The 22,086-nt window shown below is 37.7% G+C and overlaps 1 protein-coding gene across 2 annotated transcripts in view; it reads right to left on the bottom strand.

The window, feature by feature from the left end:
* Positions 1-5,324: 5,324 nt before the first annotated feature.
* The window catches only part of Dip-B (Dipeptidase B), a 36,139-nt gene continuing 19,377 nt past the window's right edge, over positions 5,325-22,086 (bottom strand). For both annotated transcript variants that reach the window (XM_089646828.1, XM_089646829.1), the window contains 8 exons: positions 20,236-20,380; positions 19,788-19,909; positions 18,542-18,735; positions 15,889-16,067; positions 12,744-12,926; positions 11,041-11,162; positions 9,001-9,172; positions 5,325-7,072 (listed from right to left, as the gene is read on the bottom strand). In XM_089646828.1, the coding sequence (XP_089502954.1) occupies positions 6,911-7,072; positions 9,001-9,172; positions 11,041-11,162; positions 12,744-12,926; positions 15,889-16,067; positions 18,542-18,735; positions 19,788-19,909; positions 20,236-20,380 (1,279 nt within the window). In that variant the 3' untranslated portion in view covers positions 5,325-6,910. The remainder of the gene's footprint in view (positions 7,073-9,000; positions 9,173-11,040; positions 11,163-12,743; positions 12,927-15,888; positions 16,068-18,541; positions 18,736-19,787; positions 19,910-20,235; positions 20,381-22,086) is intronic.

The following is a 22,086-nucleotide window of genomic DNA, read 5'->3' as shown; positions in this document are numbered from 1 at the left end:
CTCTATTTTATATATTACCAGTAAATTTTTTTTTATGTGAATTACCGCACCAGTCCCAACCGTGGAGGAAAGAAGGGAGAGGAGATGGCACTAGGGCAACTGGGCAACAACACATCAAACTCAACTGGGCACGATTGGGTGTGGCTTACTAGGCCAGTCGATGGCACTCACGACTTTCCTGAACCGTTTTAAGGACCAGATAGGTCCCTCTATCGGTTCTCACTTCAAGACTCTACTTTTGTTTATATGAGGCCTGCTATTAAATGATTCTAAAAACCCCCGATTGTCCCTACACGGCACAAAAAACCAAATACGTTTAAGGCAGTTTGTTCTTGTTATCGAAGCTAGTGGAGAGAAAATTTATAAAGAAGAACATACACAGGAAAAGCAAATTTAAACACATTCCCATGGCAGGGAACAGCCTTAGCTTCTGGCGCACCACAGGCAGTCCCGACGAGAGACAGTGAGGAGTGGGGCGGGAAAGTGGTCCTACGAACCCCTCACACCGTCCCCGGCCGCACATGTAGATAGTGAGATAGTGAAGAGTGGACTAAGTGACTCACTCCAGCCGACAGGACCACAAGAGAACTGGAGATCAGGGTCGAAGGGAATCTTCCCTTTCACTGCTATCGCTACGTCAGGGGTGGCGCAGTGAACAGTACCTGAAAATAAGCGCTAGCATAAGACTGAAAATAAAGGCACCACCTTTGCCAGGCTGGTTATTGGGAGGGTGTAACAGTGCAGAAAAAGAAGCAGTACAATTCTCGCCTGTAAGATAAATCTAAAAGATAAAGTAAATTCCAGTATCATTCATAGAAAAAAAAGATGAAAGCAAAGAACTTCATAATGTTATAGTTTATTTTATATTACCAGGGCTATGTACATAAATAAAAAGCATTAATACAATATGCAGCTATTAACCTTTCCCTTACTGTGCTAAAAAAATACACGCGTTCCGGTGCTGTGTAGTCAATACACATCTCAAAATAAGCGATTTAATATCGGAAAAATATGAATATTCATAGCTAATGGATTATGTTTATTATATTTTATATCAAAAGTGATAATAATTGTAATTTAATTGCTGAAAACATGAAAAAACCATCGGCAGATGCTAAAGAAACGTGCGAGGGGTCCACATCTAACGACGGTTCACGGCCAACTGGCTAGCGGCTGGCGGCTGGCACAAACACAGCTGTGCGGTCGTAGGTATCGATGGTCGAAATCAAAAACTACAACTGCAGAAGTGTGGATGTCTCATGTTCCCGCATAGCGAATTAAAGCGGGACATCAATAGCGTGTCATTTCCTCGCACACTCTTCGCGTATTAGTCTCACACGGTTGATTGTATTGGTGTATTTGTTCCCGATTTTTAACAAAAAACTCTGATTTTTAATTGAATTTGAAAACTATGTAATATATTATTTTTTAATTCAGTGCATAAATGTATAACGGAGGAATACTTAAAATCTGAACACAGAATTTATTATATTTATAGAGTTATTAAAGTTATTAGAAGCAATGTGTAGTAAATACACACCACAGATAAGCCAATAGAAGCAGAGCATAAATACATTAAAAAATATGTAAAGCAAAAAAAAAATATATATATTTAGTTACTTTTCCAATTCCCACACCTGGCACCTGAAACGAAATAATGATTTTATTCTAGCAATCAAAATTCACCTTGTTCGATACCAGGTCAGAATTCCAAACCGACGCAGTAATATCTTGCAAACCCTAAAGCATTTCCTCTCTAGCATCCATCATGATCTGATAGTGCCACAAAATATGTATGGCTGTTTGGTTTTCCTTACCACAGGCACATGACTGAGGCTGAACATCTTCCCTTAAATTTTCCATGTCTGGTTAACATCTGGGTCACATTGTGCCCCTTCCATCCTGGCTTTAACTGAGGGGAAGGAGTGAGCCCATCTCCCCCTTATTAACCTGTCTGCCATTCCTCAAGACTTTTCGCTCAAATCTTTCTCAATAACGCTGGAAGGCGGGAGGCTCCGCCTGGGGTGAGTGTCACCCCTAGGTGGACAACTGCCTTACAGTTCCTTTCTTGCTAGAATTTCCCTGATTTAGAGATCAATCAGCATCTGTCCAGCCAGTACTGGGAGTGCGTCTGATGCTACAGTGCTGTAGGCACCCGTAAGAGCAAGCAAGGGAGTGCGTTGGCCCCTCGCAACGGTATAACAGCTGCATCACTGAACTACGAAGTCCCCACTCAGATGTGGAGAGTCTTCTAAGCTTTAGAAACAGGGTTTGGGTTTTGTTTGAAATATACAACGATGACGATCTGTCAAGAACAACACCAAGTACCCACAGTTTTCAACAAATTTGATGTGGGTACTCCCAATTCGGATTGCGGGGTTTCTCGTACGACTAAGAGAACCCTTCATCAGGAGACTGACAGTCTTGTGGGGGGCGAAGGCCAGCTTGTTCATTTCTCCTCATTTCAGAATATATCTTAGACATTCTTCAGCTTTTCTTTCGACTTCAGTCCCTGAGACTAAAAAATATAAATCATCCGCGTAAGCTACCAAGGTGCAACCTTCAGGTAAGGGCAACCTGAGAAGGTCATCAAAGAGCATGTTCCAAAATGTGGGTCCAAGGACTGAACCTTGAGGGCATCCCATATTGACAGCTCTGCTTACCTACATGGGAGATCGCTACTGTGCGATCTGAAAAATAATCCACCAGAATTCTAAATTAGCCACTAGGACATCCACGAATTTTAAGTTTGCACAATATCATCGGCCGCCACACATTGTCAAAGGCCCCGGAGATAAAAAATTAAAAGTCTAAAATTATTTCCACAATGTACTTCGAAGGGCCCTTCACCAAGTCAAATCGATAAAAGAGTAATCGGCTTGTAGGTTCCTGGATCCGACCTTGGCTTGGTTTAGCTTTTGTTAAGATTTTGAGCAAACAAGTTCCCATAAGGATGAACAATTCCTGATGTGCATATTTCCATATCTGTTTTATGATAGTACCGTTAAGTTTATCGAAGCTCGGACCCTTTGTGGGGCCAAGACCCTAGATTATTAAGTTCAGCTCTACCTCATTTAAGGGTGGTATACGACAAGCCTACTGGGATAGGTTGCTAGGTAAGAGACGTGACAGACCTCTGATCTGTCTATGATCATCTATTTCTATTATTATCGATTCTAAATGTACAGCAGGACATTGAGAGTACTAGCTATGCATTTGCTTTCACCATCTCGCTTCCTGGTCCAAGTGTAATTATAGACAGGTAATGTTCAGATCCTTTTCCCGTTTTCCCGATGGCACTATGAATTTCCCTAGGGTTGGGGTTACCCATATTTTACACCCACGACCTCCACGCAGCTCGTTTTGCCTCGCAAATTCCCGAACGGTACGCCCTACATGAAGCACGGAAATCATCCAGAAAATGGACTCCTTTTCGGGGGAACATCCACCCTTTCTGGCCTTCCTGTAAGGCTTGTTAAGTATATGTATAACCTGGTGTAGGTCACGTGGCTTGTTAAGTATATGTATAACCTGGTGTAGGTCACATGGCTTATTAAGTATATGTATAACCTGGTGTAGGTCACATGGCTTGTTAAGTATATCTATAACCTGGTGTAGGTCACGTGGCTTGTTAAGTATGTATATGTATAATCTGGTGTAGGTCACGTGGCTTGTTAAGTATGTATAACCTGGTGTAGGTCACATGGCTTGTTAAGTATATCTATAACCTGGTGTAGGTCACGTGGCTTGTTAAGTATGTATATGTATAATCTGGTGTAGGTCACATGGCTTATTAAGTAAATAAATAACCTGGTGTAGGTCACATGGCATGTTAAGTATATCTATAACCTGGTGTAGGTCACGTGGCTTGTTAAGTATGTATATGTATAATCTGGTGTAGGTCACGTGGCTTGTTAAGTATGTATAACCTGGTGTAGGTCACATGGCTTGTTAAGTATATCTATAACCTGGTGTAGGTCACGTGGCTTGTTAAGTATGTATATGTATAATCTGGTGTAGGTCACATGGCTTATTAAGTAAATAAATAACCTGGTGTAGGTCACATGGCTTGTTAAGTATATCTATAACCTGGTGTAGGTCACGTGGCTTGTTAAGTATATGTATAACCTGGTGTAGGTCACGTGGCTTGTTAAGTATATGTATAACCTGGTGTAGGTCACGTGGCTTGTTAAGTATATGTATAACCTGGTGTAGGTCACGTGGCTTGTTAAGTATATGTATAACCTGGTGTAGGTCACATGGCTTATTAAGTATATGTATAACCTGGTGTAGGTCACATGGCTTGTTAAGTATATCTATAACCTGGTGTAGGTCACGTGGCTTGTTAAGTATATGTATAACCTGGTGTAGGTCACGTGGCTTGTTAAGTATGTATATGTATAATCTGGTGTAGGTCACATGGCTTATTAAGTAAATAAATAACCTGGTGTAGGTCACATGGCTTGTTAAGTATATCTATAACCTGGTGTAGGTCACGTGGCTTGTTAAGTATATGTATAACCTGGTGTAGGTCACGTGGCTTGTTAAGTATATGTATAACCTGGTGTAGGTCACATGGCTTATTAAGTATATGTATAACCTGGTGTAGGTCACATGGCTTGTTAGGTATATTTATAGCCTGGTGTAGGTCACATGGCTAGTTAAGTATGTATATGTATAACCTGGTGTAGGTCACATGGCTTGTTAAGTATATCTATAACCTGGTGTAGGTCAATGGGCTTGTAAAGTACATATATGTATAATCTGGTGTAGGTCACGTGGCTTGTTAAGTATATGTATAATCTGGTGTAGGTCATGTGGCTTGTTAAGTATATGTATAACCTGGTGTAGGTCACGTGGCTTGTTAAGTATATGTATAACCTGGTGTAGGTCACGTGGCTTGTTAAGTATATGTATAATCTGGTGTAGGTCACGTGGATTGTTAACTATTATTATATAAATAAGATATTTGTTTAATTCCTTTGTTACACTTCACAACCAGTTTTATTTAAATTATTTTTTAATTAGCATCATCTATTGCTAATTTGACTAACACTTGATGAGTGTACCGCGATGAATGGGCATGTCAATTTGAAATTCCTCCCCTGCGCCCCAGACTTTCGTTCTCGAAGTTGGCAACAAAAGCCTCGTAGGAAATGTTTGCATGATCACCTCCGCTCCCTTCTTTCCTCCGTGGTCCCAACTCTCCGGAACAGATGAGACTATGGTATACCTGATTGAGAACATTGTGATGCTGGATTGGGGATAGGAAGGAGATGGGAAAAGGAAGGTTAGAAAGTATAGTAACTAACTCAAAACAAAGCAACTTTTTAAATATAATCTTTATTAAAATGTGGAAAAATGCTTACGGTAAAACATGAAATCAATACTTTGAGTTTAATTTTTACTTCAAATATAAAAATTAATTGGCACAAAATAAAAAGCACATTTAAAATTGAGTTTAGTAAAATATCATCGATGTAAGTCCAGTAATGCGGAACAACTGTTTGTAAAAACGATCGGGAGGGACAAAAACTATCTAGGGATATATGCGCACGTGCTTGCTTGCGTACTGGCAGTTGGCGCACTGGTTTGTTCGCAGTGTTGACTTTAATCGAGTACAAGCAGTCTATTTGTCTATGAATGCACTAATAAATGTTGTGCTGTTCAATTGAATGCGTCAAAACAACATATTTTAAAATTATTGGCTATCGAACTTACAATAGATGATATCTCAAAAAAAACAGTAAAAAAAATCCTATCACAATAAAAATAAAGATTATAAAGCCATGAATAGCAGATTATGCTTATAATTAATAATCTGATTGAAAGATATTTAAAAATAAAATATTATAAAAAAAACACAATTTTTATGAAAGAAAATAAAAACAATAAAATATTGCAAAAGTTTAAGCACCTTTTTTCCAGTAAGTACAAAGTAATATCTAGTATAAAAATATTATGCAAACTCATGTGAAAGTAAAAATATATTATGTTAGAAATGAAAATGACCGGTCGTTGGCTGAACTGATATCGCGTTTGGGTCCCAGGCGTAGTGTGTTCAATTCCTCGGCTGGCTAACTTCTCCATCACAACACAAGCAACATTTTCCGCTTACTGTGATGGTAGTAGGAGATTTTAAAATATTGTCAGGTTATTCAAAACCCGGGAATGTTTGTTTTAATAATTTTGTAAAAAATCTTATCCACTCGAGTGATCGTGTCAATAACTGGAATATGATTTGAGTTATTGTGGCGTTTGAGTTGGAAATTTCTCACCCTCATTTAAAAAAATACATGCCTCTGAATTTTAATACTGAGATGTATAAACTGATTATAGTGATATATAGCCAATGAATTCTCCTATATTTTACCGTTTATCCTATTTTTTAGGATTTATAAAAAAATTATTAAAAAATCGTAAATGCATGAATTCTGCAACACAATATGTCAAAAATGGCATATTATGGCGTGCGATCACTCAGGATGTTTTGCAAACTCGGCATAATATGCCGAAAATCACTCAAGTGGATAATAATAATAAAAAAATTGACATTATACAATCATTATCATTCCTATAAAATAACACAATAAATGATAAATGTTCTATTAACTGGATGAGTTTTCACATCATCGGAACCCACAATAGTTAAAATAATGACTGAATTTTATGACTCCGGTGCCATTTTGAGTTTTCGACATTTGAATGGTGACCGTTAAACGCTGATTATCAGCCCAAATCAGCTTTTGATCAAACTCTCAAGCATAATGGTGAATTTGTTATTCTTGTCAGATGATCACAATTTGAATGCCAATGCATAAATACATATACAAGTTTGATTAATAAGATACTCCTCATAAAGACAACATGTTTTTAAATGCCTTGGACTTGCTGTAATGATATTATGTTGTTATGCCGACTTCCAGATGTTGTAGAAGTGCGCTAGGGCCATCATGGGGGAGCCAGTCGGTTCCTCGGGAGCTATTCCGGCACTGGGGGCGATCTCCAGGTGAGAATACTTGATGTCCTTGCCTTCCATACCGGATGCAATCACAAGGAAGCCGGCTGGTTTCTGGAACGGGAGAACAAACATCCTTGTAACAAGATATGATTTGAGATTTTCACCGTCAAAAGTATAATACATAGTGATTTATTTTTGGGATATTGCGCCGTGTTGTGCTCCTCCTTATTTAGCCAACGTTGAGGATAGCTTTACAGTGTGTCGATTCTTGCAACTACACAATGTGGATAGAAAGTTACTGAGGGAGCTAATGGGACTGTCGGGATTGACGGAATGTTGCCACATTATGAGATACTTACATAAATTTTGGGAGTGGAAAGCACTAATAGATGTAGGAAATGTCGATGTAGGAATTCGTCTATGGTGCCGTGTCCCCCTCGATGGGAAGAACGCTCAAATATCTACAGGGAGCTACATACCGAGGGGTACATAATTACTACACTAGGTAACTCCAAAATTAGCGTCAACGTTAGCGTAAATCAATTTTATTTCTAACCTCCACTACACATATATGTGTTTGTGGCATACACGGGCAAGGAAATAGTAAAAGTGTGGTTAATGTGTGCAAAGTGCACGACTTATCTGCAAACTGTAATCTTGACAGTTCATCAAAAATCGTATGCGGATTTTCACTGCGATTCAAAGGGCACTCTATGCCGGCTACCCGTTGGGGTTACAGTAGCATGGACATGGCGTACACATTAGAGCCTGGTTACTGTATCTGCAAAGGTTAAAACGCTGATTGGGAGTTGCCTAGCTGTAGTAATTACCCCGTGATATGTTGTGGAACCACGAGACAAACTAAACTGGGTTACTGTCAAAGGAATAAAGTGAAACATGGGAGGTAGCACAATGGTCCTCAGTGCTTATGGGAGCGACGCAGACTGTCTCTGTATCAATAAGTAAACACACTCGGATGGTGCGCTCGAATCCCACAAGCGGTGCTTCCGCCCTTTTCCTCACTAGTCCGTCAGCGCGCTCGTTAAATTCAATACCTTTATATTCTGGTACCCACATCAGGGTTATTTTTATTGATGGTAGCAAGTTCTAGAGGTGGATAAATAAGGAGATAATCTTGTCTACCCGGTGAGCGGACTCTAGCTACCAACAAGCCGTTTCTCCACAGGGGTAGTAAGAGAGGACGGACCGCCAAACAACTCGGTCTTGGCACTCACTCCTTGCCTCAGTCACATTCATACATCGTCTCATACATACTCTTCTATTATTCTGACTCTTGACATGGCCCGACTCAAGTATCTGATTCACTTGGTCATGCCATGTCTTCCTTGGGCATCCCCGACTTCTGCTATCATTCATATTTGCATCATATATTCTCCTTTCTTCGCTCATTCGCTCTACATGCCTAAACAATCTTAGCGTCCCTTTCTTGATCTTACTCATTACGCTTATGTCAGCCTTGCATTCTTTGCTGATTTCCACATTTCTCTCACGATCATACATGGTTTTACCACAAATACGCCTCAAGGATCTCATTTCTACAGCATTCAGTCTAATTTCATCCTTTCTCTGGCAGTTCCATGCCTCACTTCCATATATCAGGGTAGGTACCAGCACTCCATTGTGGACTGCTAGCTTCGCTTCTTTGGACAATTTAGTGCCAACCGCGTTCAGTCCTCCATTAATGGAGTTAACTGCATTTACCCTTCTTTCAATATCTGTCAGCCTTCCCATCTCTCGTAAACATACTTCCTAAATACACAAACTCATCCAACTGCTCCAAGTATTCCTCATTCACAACTATATTGCAAACTGTTTTCGTACTCTCTCTTTCAAACACCATGACTTTAGACTTACTTACATTCATCATTAACCCATTCTTCATACATACTTCGTTCATCCTAGACACGAGAGACTGTAGATCTTCCATTTTGTTAGCAATCAGCACCGCATCATCAGCATACAACAGGCAACATACTTTCAGATTACTCAATTACCAAAAATGGTCATAATTTTAATACCTGGTGCCCTCTATCGGTGGCCATTGAAGACCCATTGCCAGATTGCAAGGCGTCATCCCCTTCAAAGGTTCCCCGATGAGCAACAAAGTCATCTCTCCGGAGAGTGGAGATCTCGAATATGTCTGCGATGCGATCGCCTGCTGCCTGCAGTCGTTTGGCATGATTCTCTTTTCTAAAACACAAAAAAAAGAAAATACCATATGAGCTTAATAACAATAGACTAACTAACTAACCATGCCACCTTTTCCAGTAGGGGTAGACAGAGAGGATAGACTGCCACACAAATCAGTTTTGGTACACACATTTAGTAAATCGTCTCTACTCTTCTGTTATTCTGACTCTTGACAATTTGATGATAAAAAATATACATTAAGGCGATGCACTACGTCGTGTAATATTTTAAATCGAGCCCCTATCCAATAACAGCCTTTACGAAGATGGCGATAAGGTTTAAAATCCCGCTAAACACATTGATTTATGCAAGAAAAAAACATGGCCAAAAAGTGCCTTTTATTTTATTTTGTGGATGTTCAGGGATAAATGTTTAATTTTTTTAAGGCGATGCACTACGTCGTGTAATATTTTAAATGGAGCCGCTATCAATAACATGGCAACAATGGCGATAAGGTTTAAATTCCCGCTTAACACCATCCGCCTGTTTTGATTTATGCAAGAAAAAAACGTGGCTAAAAAGTGCCTTTTATTTTAGTTTGTGGATGTTCAGGCACAAATATTTAATTGTTTTTCGATCATTTTATAAATAACTTAATTTGCCACATTATACATTAAAATCATAGCCGAAAATGGGTTCGTAAGTAGGAGATTTTGAACTTTAAAGCAGTTTTCATAGGCCTTATACATTATTTTTTTCTGGACTTATAAAAAGACTTATCTAAAAAATACTCGATTATTTCAAAGGCCAAGATGTATTCTACTCGCAGTATTTAATTAAAGCATCTGAAACATTTCTAGGTGACCAAATTTTCAAACCAAAAACACATGATTTTGCATTACTACGTAGTGCATCGCCTTAAAATGATGAAATATTGCATTTTTTGTACATCTGATGCAACAAATATTTAGTATTGCATTAATCATCAAATTACGAATTCCAAATTTTAATATTTATTTAAAATATAATCAGTTTTATTTTGCTAATATTTTATGATGAAATAAAATCACTATGTTACAGAAGGAAAGATGGGGGTTATTAACCTCAAAATAGATAAATAAATTCCATCTTCTTTGGTGATAATAACAAATTTACATATACTTTACATTTTTATTGGATTGTATTAAATTTACAATGACTGGTTAGGACTTTTATGAGATAATGTTTATTAAAAGTACATAAACGGATTTTTCGTGCACCAGGGTCAATAGTACACAGCTGCTGATCCTGTACAAATTGCAAGTTCACCCCACTGTTGAATTTGGCAGCCACCTCTGGGATAGAGCCCCGAAATACATGAAAAGAACCCTTGACTCTGTGCAGAAACGAGTAGTCAATTTGATAGGTTCCCCTATTTTATGAAACAGATTGCAATCTTCAGAGAATATGTGGGAATGCTGTCCTTGTTCTCTTCGGCACCAGTGCGCAGTCGGGAATACGCCAAACGCGTGCCTAGCATTTGTAACGGTTGACATTTGTCATATGAGAATGGGTGGTTTTTACGACTTGTTCTTGAGTTCTAGTCTCTTCAAACCCATGTTCAACCATTCCTCTCCTCAAAAGACCCTCCACACAGCATCCCCAAAGATGGCACAGGCCCTGAGGGAAATTATTTTCCTGAGGGCCTCATGTGTGGAGTAAATATATAAAAAAAAAAAAATACAACAATAGCAAAGAGGTTAACAATTCGGTCGGATAATCGATCGGCTTAAAGCGTTGGGTACCCACCCAGACGTTGCGGGTTAAATCATCTGGTTAAAATCCTCTATCACTGCACAAGCAACATTTACCCCACTATAATGATGGTAGCAGGATGAATTAAAACATTGTAAGGTTATTTGTAAATAAAAAATAAGTATGATAATTACCTGGCGGCGTGGTTGTCGATGACAATCCCGTATCCAATACCCACGGCTCTCAAGGAGTGACCGGTCAGAGTAGCCACGGTGTAAAGGTGAGGGTTCACTTCATTTGAGGATTGCTCTTTCAACTGCAACCATATAAAAATAATTTTATTTTTAAGTTCAGATTTTTTAGACCAGTGGAAATATGAGATGAAATTTTTGGTAAATATTGTGAGGTTAACCTTTGAAGCGTCGAGCTCCCACTACCTTATAAGCCGCTTGGTGCGCCAGCTGATTCCATTTTCGTAATAACCTACTTGATTTTTGCAAATCCTGTGATGCTGTGTGGAGGGTCTTTTTGAGGAGAATAAGGATTGAACATGTTGTTGTGTAGTGTGTTGTAGAATCGAGGAAATCAAATGGTTCCAGTTGAATAGAACGAGGTGTAAAAAGGACCCGTTTTCATGTGACGAATGTCGACCGTGTATAAATGTTGGGCATGCATTTGGTGTGTCCCGACTATACACCGGTGCTAAAGATGCCAGTTCTTCTGACCATCTTCCATTGAAATACAGGTAGAACAAATCAGCATTCCAACCTATTTTCTAAAGATTACAATCCGTTTTGAGTTCATCCAATCCAATTCCGATTGAGTCCTCCATCATTGCTCAAGAAACATTTTATACTTATAATGATGGAAGTTGAAGGAATACAAATATTTTCATGTTATCTATATAAATAAAAATGTTTGTCTGTTCCAAATCTTAAATCTCTGAAAATTTTTCATCGGTTGCTAATTTTGACACAACGTTGCATTCAAATATGCGTGAGTTTTTATATACCTATATTGTATAGATGTCGCCTATGACAGGTGAAATCATGCTTTTTAAAAACAGTTCCATCTGTTGTAGCAGTTCACTTTTGCCCTGCCACTAATTATCAAACTTCTTACAAGACCTCTATGTAGTCTATGGGACGTGTGCTCTTTGGGCCGTTCTAAAAGGAAGCTCGAGTCATGATTTGAGAACGCCAGTACCAAACGGGCAGCCAGCCGGTGTGGTCGCGTCTACAGGGAAGATATGAGCGAGCGCTCCAGTCGACAGATTTCCGGGTGACGCGATGACGCAATCAGCTAGATAAATTAATTCGCTGGTCATCGGGTTAATTCTCTTCAAAATTTGCAATACTTTCCTAAGAGTTGCATGGCGCCCTGTACTCGTGAAACAGATCAGATATTTAATGTCTATACACAATGTCACACTCAAACTTTTGCTACCATTATAAATTCCATCCGTGCGAACAATACTTCGTATTGCCGCACACCCCTGAGTTTTAATCTAATTTTGTTGTAAGAAGAGATCTCTAGCTCTATGCGATATTAAATTAAATGTAATATTGGAATTCTTTTCTCTTTTATTTCATTATCGTAGCAATCCCGATGTTGGTTATCCATACATGTTACAACTGCTGGTTGAGATTGTACATGTGGATTTGAATGACGCAGGCGATATTATTATTAAACCTGTTACACTGTTGGATGTAAAAGTAACAACTCGCTATTGTTTCTCTATTTGCATAGACAGACTGAGCCACAGCAACGCGTGGCGGGATACAGCTAGTTTATAATAAATTCAGGAATCTCTTCAAAATATGAAATGAACACTGGCCTAGCGTGGTAGTGTCCTACTTATAACAATTTATAATGAAATGACGGAAAGTAAACTCACCAGACAAAGAAGGTCAGCCATGATCATCCTGCCCTCAGCGTCAGTGTTGCCAACACGGATACGTGCTCCACTCCGGGCAATGATGAGCTCATCCGCCACGTAGGCATTCTCCCCGATGGAGTTACGCACCACTCCCAGCACGGCTACCGCCTTCACGTGCGGGGGCTCCAGGAGTTGGCAGGCCTGGAACAAAGCAATTATGTCAATACACTTTGTAACGTATGGGTTATTATTCAATCGACACACGAAGGTACATCCCTACTGAAGCAATCTCAACCACTAGCCGGAGTTTGCCGAAGGCATCCGAACGTTAAGTTACATATATCCTGGTCATGAGCGCTCTGGATCATTCAGAAAAATTCTTTACAAAGGCGAGCCGAGCAAGGAGCGCAGCCCCCACTGCCAGCGCCTCGCGCGTTGCTCCCTCGGGATCAAGCTCAAGAAGATGGATCATTCTTAATATCAGAAGGAAAAAGAAAAGGAGGACTTGAAACAAAATACTATACGCTAATGAATCTTAACACCAATCTTTTTTTATGATCGCTTCTGTTTGAGGAACGAAGACTTGGCTATACCGCACTACCATCATTAAAATGATGCAGCAAGTTTATCACTAATGTTACAGCAACTTTTCGGAGAATTTGGAATGGACTTTCGAGACACACACAGGAGGAAGCCGAGGATTGGGACATCGAGCTTCAAGTCTACAATCGCTGCACTTTGGTCATAATTTGCATATGTTAACAAAAAAAATTCTCTCAAAATGATTTGCACTCTCTCTCTCTTACTTGACGTAGTTTTAAGTTTTATCAGCTATAATAATGTATGAATAAATTCACAAGTATTATTGTTTGAGAACAAGTGAGTGATTTTTCTTATTCTTACACTATAACACGTGACATTTTAACGCACAACGTAGTATGAAACACCGTTATACGTTACAACTTTAAGGTAATATTTGATTCTTAAATAGTGGACAAGGGGCCGTTCAAGTATTATGTAAGCACTATAGGGGGGCAGGGGGGTCTTTGCTTTGTTTATTTTTGATGACATGGGGGGGTGGGGGGTCGAGATAGTGATTACGTCAGCACTGCTCAGCAGAAGTTATTTTTTTTACACATTGGCAACCCACACATTGTCTATGTTTGAAAACCGAATACATATTCGGGGATTCCCACAAATAATTAATACGTTTAGATACTCGCTTAAAAAACAGAATACATTAACAGAAAAATGCATACAGGTACCAATTTTTACGTAAGCATGGGAGGGGGGGGTAAGAGCTTTGCTTACTTTTGGTGACAGGGGGGACGGGGGGGTAAATAATTGTAATAAATCTGCTTACGTAATACTTGAACGGCCCCAAAGGTACAAAATAATTTTTATTTTAGAGACACTTGATAATGTTTTTTAACCTGTTGAATGCTCACATCAATAGGTAATCCAAGTATCACTGAAAAAATTACCTTTCGTGTTCTTGATAATTTTACTGGAGTCACAAATCATTCATCGCTTCGTGATGCAGAACTAATCTAACTTTGGCAATGCCTGTCGGACAAATTATCATACTTAAGTCAAACATAGTACTCACACAGATGCATTACTTGCATACAGCATGTTTCGAAATTATTATTCCACTTCAGAAAAGAAAATTCCAGTAATATTTAAAAAATATTTGTGTTGTTTCAATTAACACACTGTAAAAGCCTTTCAAAAGTTTTTAGAAAATTTTCTAATCATCGATCGAAAAATTGATCATCGTATAGACTTGTTGTCCCTTTTTTGTCAAAAACAATAAGCAGGAGTAAGGAAGACGAAAGCTGATATTGTTTGAGATTTTGCGGTAGATACTTGATGGTTACACCAAAACTAAAAGCCGAAAACCACATTAATTGGACTGTTACTAATATACTGAAATACCGGCCCTAAGAGGATTAACGCTTGGAACATGGCATCACTTCTACATGAATGCACACCTTACCACAATCTACACATCGGTTCTGATGATGGACAAAGCTGTCCGAAACGTTGGCTAAAGAAGGAGGAATCGCAACATGGCATAAAAACTCAATAATTAATCACAATAATAACACACATATCAATGAAATAGAATCAATCCGTGACCTTGGGGTAGTACTGGATGTAAAACTAAATTTTATCAAACACATTAACGATGTAATCAACAAAGCCAATAAAATGTTGGAATTTATAATTCGCATATCTAAACCTTTTCGCGATATTAAAACTATGTATTCCCTTTACACCATGTATATCCGCCCCCACTTAGAATACTGCACACTAATTTGGGCACCGTTCTACCAATGCCATATTGACAGAATCGAAAGTGTGCAAAACAAATTTTTTAAACACATAAATTATAAATTCAAATTACTCTTTACAAATAACACCGAATCCTTAAAATTTCACAACTTTACTCCACTTCAAACACGTAAATTAATATCTGATCAAATATTTTTATACAAAATTCTGAATAACGGCCTGGACTCTCTTGAACTCGTAAATTATTTAAGAATTCACATACCTACAAGGCCAACCAGACAAAACCATATTTTCATTTGCCCGCGTGCAGAACCAACCTTAGAAAAAATTCTCTAATCCCCCGTATATGCGCGCAATATAACACGCAATTTAACAATATCGATATACTCTTGTGAAATACCGAAACGAAGTCAAGCGTACGACCACAAATGTTAGTTAAATTAATGCACAGTTATAGAAAAGGTACAACATGAGCATCTCCTGTCCCCATCCCATCTTCCTCTGCCTCTTGCCCTTTCCTATTCCTTCTTCCTTCTAATATATTTATATGATTACATTTTCAGTTAATGGTTATAACCAATTACAATTTTGTATTATATCATATTAACCAACATTAGCGTAAAAACTATTTTGGCTTACCTCATATTTAACCTCTTGCATAACTCATCCTGTATAAAATTGCAGTTTGTTTCTTACAATAAATAAATAAGACAAAGGCTGTCACTTGGCGACATTTGGCAAGGACATTACTGTAGGAAGTGTAAACCAATAATACATACGATCCAAAATATGTGTTTGTCACCTCAACTCTAATTGCATTACCTATAATATGTATGTATTTTTTAGTTAGTTGTTCGGTTGGTACCTTCATGAAGCCAGCCACGGCCCCCGCACCGCTCTTGTCCCGCGACATGCCTGCCATGTTGCCCCCGTACTTGACGTCCACGCCGCCCGTGTCGTAGGTCACACCCTTGCCCACCAACATCACCGTGTCGGTGATCTGTGACGGGTCGCTCGGCGTGTACGTGATTGTGATGATGCGACCTACCGACAACACATTACTTTACATAATTGAGACAATAATCACTACCCTTAATGCAACAATAAACAAAATAATATCATCTTGGGTCGACCGTGATCGACCCAATCACGAACTACCAATGGTCGATCAGGTCACTTGTTACATATAAGATTTGTAACAAGGTGTGTGTGCATCACTTTACTTACATCGCAACTATGGTCTTGGTGTGTGGGACCTATTGTCATTTTGCTATTGGTCAAATTGACAGCCCTGGAATTCTGACTTGGAGAGTTGCCAAACCTGAGGGAGCAAGGATCTGTGATTTGCATTAGAAGCAGTGGCCATTCTTTGATCACCAGCCCAGAGCAACGGGTATTCCTCTTGGCTGAGGTTCGACGAACACATTCGCCAATTTTTGTGAGCATCAGCTTTGCATGTGGAGCATTGACCATTGGATTGATGGAATCGGATGGCATCTGCCGATCCTCATTGGTTAAGAGGGACCCTTTTGGAGACCAGCAGCGTGAGACTGTTTTGCATTGGACTACAAGATTATTTTTTGGATAAATTATAAACTGGGAGTTGCTGTGAAGAACCGGAATCTAGTACTTCGCATCAAGAACGAACTGGTATCACACCTTCATTTTACCTATGCAAGCCCTGCGCCAGACAGTTTATATAGTAGGATGCTAATTAATTTCTTTTTTATTATGTCTCTTTTGTGGTAATACATTTTTAGTATTCTTAAATATTTTTTATTTCTAGATAATAAACCCATCCTTACTTTTATTTGTTGCCACTTAATCCCACAGTAACACACTGTTTCAAAAGAGATTCGATTAATGAGCTGTCAGCTGAGTAGTGACTAATAAATTTTGTAGACCGGACGTCTTGGATCTCATTCATGTGACAGAGAAATTGCAATTCAAGCCTAAAACCCCCGTAACAGCCAATTTCATATTAACAATCTCTATTTATGTTTCTCGATAATGAGACTCGAGACGTCCGGTCTACACAATTTTTATATCTATGGTCTAAGTCAACACGGCGGCGGAACATCGTTCTATCTATGGTAGTTTTATGTTTAAAAATACCCAATCAAAGACCACATACTTTTGACCCAGTGGGTCGTGATTGGACCGAGTCGTGTAAAATGATTGACCGACACAGGACTAATGTTGGAGATTTCGACATGGAGAAATATTCCCGTTGGACATTAATTTTCAAATGGGTTCGGGTATAAATGTATTAAAAATGAAATGCTGTTTTTGAAAGCAGATGAAAGACTCTTACAGATTATAATATCACAAAAGGACATTTGCAATTAAAAATATAACAGAATTTGAATAAAAAAATAGAAGAATTTTTTTACAATTATTGTTTTGCGGCTTACTGATTGTTTTTTCCCTGTAAAATGTAAAAATATCACTTTACACAAAACTAAAAAAATATATTTAATTACATAAAACTATTATTAAGGTTACCGTCACTTCACTTTATTTTCGTTCCTTATAAAAGCAATTAACAAAAAATTCACAAACTTTGACAAATCTTTCGCAACATGAAAGCAATGGCGGTCAACGACTTTTCGGAAGTGTCCATGGTTAACTTTTAAATGCAAACACAAATAGTGGTGTAAATACTGCTTAACCTTTTGAACGCGTTAATTTGCTCCGTTTTATCTATACCCGTATGCGGTACATATTTTCAAATACCTATGCACGCAATTAAATGTCAAATTATAGCATTCTGGCATGATTTATTGAACTATATAGACGGAACAGATTATTCTCCACAATATGAAAACAAATCCTAGTGTGTCAACACTCTTAGATGTTTATAAAAACAAAAACATAAAATTTCATAAAAAAACGTACCGTATCTTTTGAATGTGGTCCCGCCATTCACTCAGCGTGTGTACTTAGGCCACTGCGTTGATAGACACAAGTGGGACACCATGAGCACTTATCATTTTTTGTTATGAAAACTTTTTCTAAAACTGGACACTTAAATTTTATGTCACTTAATATAATAACAAAATTGAACTAACGCCATCCGTTGACGAAATTGTAAACTATAGCACTCGAAGGCGCAAAGAGGCTCACTTGATTATCGATGTTTTTTAATGAAATACAATTTTATTTTCGAGAAATTCTTGTAGATGTCTGCATCGTGATAGTTCTGCGAATGTTCAAGCGAGCGGGAAATAAATTTATGTCAAAAGACCGCTGGAATATCGGCATTCAAAGTTTTCGTATCAACTGTTGATACAGCCGCGTGTGAGTGTGGACTTTTTGCCGTAACAACAGTTGATACGGCCGCGTGCAAAGAGTTAAATCATATACATGACAGTAATACAAAAGGAGATAGAATGACCTTTATGAATCTGTATCAGCTTGTACTGTAAAGTGCTTTACTGCTGTCGGTGTTCTGTGTGTAAAAGGACACATGGGCCTATGGTATGTAGACAAAAACAAAAAAAAAACATATATCTCACCTCTGTGATGCTCAATCTCATTGGCAGCTCTATTGACTGCTGCCAGAAGTGGAAAATTTGTTTCAAACACTTTGAGATCATCTATCACGTCGATGGTCACATTTTTACCAGCGAAGGCCTTCTTAATGTAAGTCTCGACATTGGGTGGGCACATTCGCTCAGGGTCCCCTCCGGCGATGTCCCGAGCCACGATCCTGAATGAAGTCAATGAATGAGTTAAAGTCAAGCATAAAGAAATTTATAACAAACTGAAGTCAAGCACAAATAAAAATAATGACAGTGTGAAATCAAATCCAAAGAACTTACACCAAACTAAACTGAAGAACAAATAAAATAATGAGATATAGTCAAACTGAAGGAAACTGAAAGTCAGCACAAATGAAATTATGACAGTCTGAAGTCAAACAGAAAGAACTTACACCAAACTGAACTGAAGAACAAATAAAATAATGATGAGCTATAGTCAAACTGAAGGAAACTGAAAGTCAAGCACAAATAAAAATAAAGACAGTGTGAAGTCAAACAGAAAGAACTAACAACCAAACTGAACTGAAGAACAAATAAAATAATGATGAGCTATAGTCAAACTGAAGGAAACTGAAAGTCAAGCACAAATAAAAATAAAGACAGTGTGAAGTCAAACAGAAAGAACTAACAACCAAACTGAACTGAAGAACAAATAAAATAATGATGAGCTATAGTCAAACTGAAGGAAACTGAAAGTCAAGCACAAATAAAAATAAAGACAGTGTGAAGTCAAACAGAAAGAACTAACAACCAAACTGAACTGAAGAACAAATAAAATAATGATGAGCTATAGTCAAACTGAAGGAAACTGAAAGTCAGCACAAACAAAATTTTGACAGTCTGAAGTCAAACAGAAAGAACTTACACCAAAGTGAACTCAAGCACAAATAAAATAATGATCAGTTAAAGTAAAGTTACAACAAACTCGAGTCAAGTCAAATAACATTATGATAGTTTGAAGTTAGGGTATTTTCTTTAGCCATTGGTTTGAAGTCAGACAAAGAATCTTACAACAAACTGAAGTCAAGCACATATATAAATGAATGACAAGTTGAAGTCAAGTGCAAACAAATAATACAAAAAGAAAAATAGAAACCAAAATGAAAACAAACTATAAAATAATAAGTTTATGACAATCATATCATCCAGATGGGACATTTTATAATTCTTTATAGCAGTAAACAAATAAATATTTGTTTAAAAATTGTAAAGCACAAACCTGGCTTGGTCCAATGAAAGGGCAATGTTGATGACCTTGTTCACATCCCTCCTGAGGTTATCACCAAACACTCCGAGTCTGTCCACCTTAGTAGATGTACCACTGTCCCTAACTTGCAGAGGCTAGAACAAAACAAATTACAATGACTGTATGGAATATGAATATGAACTGAAGAACAAATAAAACAATGCTATAGTCAAACTGAAGAACTAACTGAACACCGATTTCTTTCAAATTTTGATACAACATTGCATTCGAATACGCATGTGTTTTTATATGCCTATATTAATATTAACTTCACCTGTGACAGGTCTGTTGGACGTAAAAGCAAACACGCTATTGTTTCTCTATCTGCACAAACAGACCGGGCCACAGCAACACGTGGCGGGGTACAGTTAGTTTAAAATAAAATTGTGGCAATGTATTTTTTGAATGTGGTAATACTCACGACATATAAAGCATCCAGAACTCCAAGAAGCAGGACCAGGTCGCTGTCTTCAAATCCGGGAACGTCCTGTAAAACCAGGAGTGGCTTCTTGATACCAGCCTTCAGTGCACGATTCACTCCGTTCTTGGCTGCCTCATACAAACTCCTGGAAAATCACAGAAAAAAAACAACAAATTATTTTATTCCAGGTACTTTCTAGTAATATTTCTACATCTAAATTATTCCAGTAATTTTTTATAGAAACTTAAATAGCGTGGCAGGTAATTTTCATGGCATGCCGCTAGAGACACTAGCGTAGCGTGTTGCGACCTCAATATAAGGAGAACGTCAGAAGCAGAACGTATTATTATTATACAGTAATTGGTACAAATTAGCAAAAATAAATTATCTTTTGTTTTCCCTGTTGATTGTACGCTGCATAATTAACTAGTAGTTCTGTGAACGATTAAGCTGACCTTACATCCAAAAAGTATATTTCTGATTTTCTCTTATTTAATTAATCCAAAAAAAAAATTCCTCTAAAATAATATTTGTAAATGGCTAGTTAAAAACTCAATTAGAAACCATAATATATTTTAAATGCAATTTTTTTTTCAAATTTCATAAAAGGAATTATACAATTTGTCCAACAAAACATAACTATCTCAAAGACAATTCTTTTTACAATTTTCATCTTCAGGTGGGTACCATAATAAATAAGAAAGTCCAAATAAATAAAACGATTTTAAATTTCTAAAAATAATCTTTACAAAACCATTAAAACGGCCACCACCTTGAAACGGAACGTACAAACAAATTTACAGACGGACATGTAGCAAACAGTCAATATATATTATATTATATCGTCGGTAACTACTAGAAATATTAACATTCCTAAAAAAAAATCTTTTCCTTATTTGAACATTTGAAAAATATGGAAAAAAACAAAAAGTTATTTCCCAATTGATGAACATAAATTTTATGGATCTCTCATGATAAAAATGAAGTTGTGAGCTGAAAATAGTTGTGTTAACCTAGAAATTCCAGACTGAAAAGCTGTCAAATTTTCTTTATATCAGTGCTTATCGTACTTGCTATTTCAGCACAGAGATTTTGTGTTACCATTACATCCCATTTGAGTAACAAAAACTACATTTCGGTAAACTTGTCCAATTCCGCTGCATGCAGAGACTATTAAAAAAAAACAACCCTTGATTTCAACTTAAATATCTTACGGAGGCAACTATTTAAGGGCGACTTGCACCAACTATCGCAAATTTTATCTTAAATTGTATTTAACTAAACGTATTTAAGACCCTAAATACATTTAACTTAAATGCGTTTAGTTGTGTCCTGCACCACGCAGTTCGGTGGCAATTTTAGTTAAACGTGTTTAACGCGTCGGTAAAACAGTTACCGCGTGGTTTCCGCCATTAACGCGTCGATAAAACAGCTACGATGTTTTATTTTACTTGAAGTGTCAAAATATTTTGTGATTGTGTGTGGTTGCGTAGTGTGTGCGTTTATTTAAATTCATAAAATGAGTGCCCAAAAAATAAAGTCCCGTGCTAGAGCTCCTAATTTTACGAAGGAAGAACAATTTTTGTTTTTAAAAGTAATGGAGTCACACAATCATATTGTTGAAAGCAAGAAAACGGATGCAGTAAAAACAGTTGTGAAGCAGGAAATTTGGGCGAAAATTACAGATACATTTAACGCTAACAATAATATTCATAGATCTACAGAAAACCTTATAAGCTGCTACCGAAACATGAAAAGTAAAATAAAAAAACAACATTCAGATGCGAAAATGGTCTTAGCAGGTTAGTACTATCAAGACGGCCATGGTCCCTTTGAATTTTTGAAATACAT

Source organism: Hesperophylax consimilis, chromosome 25 (genome assembly GCF_061612785.1).
Source record: "Hesperophylax consimilis isolate HC1 chromosome 25, BYU_Hcon_1.0, whole genome shotgun sequence".
Taxonomy (NCBI): Eukaryota; Metazoa; Arthropoda; class Insecta; order Trichoptera; family Limnephilidae; genus Hesperophylax; species Hesperophylax consimilis.
The sequence above is the reverse complement of the archived record's forward strand: the minus strand, read 5'-3'. Positions and strand labels throughout refer to the sequence as shown.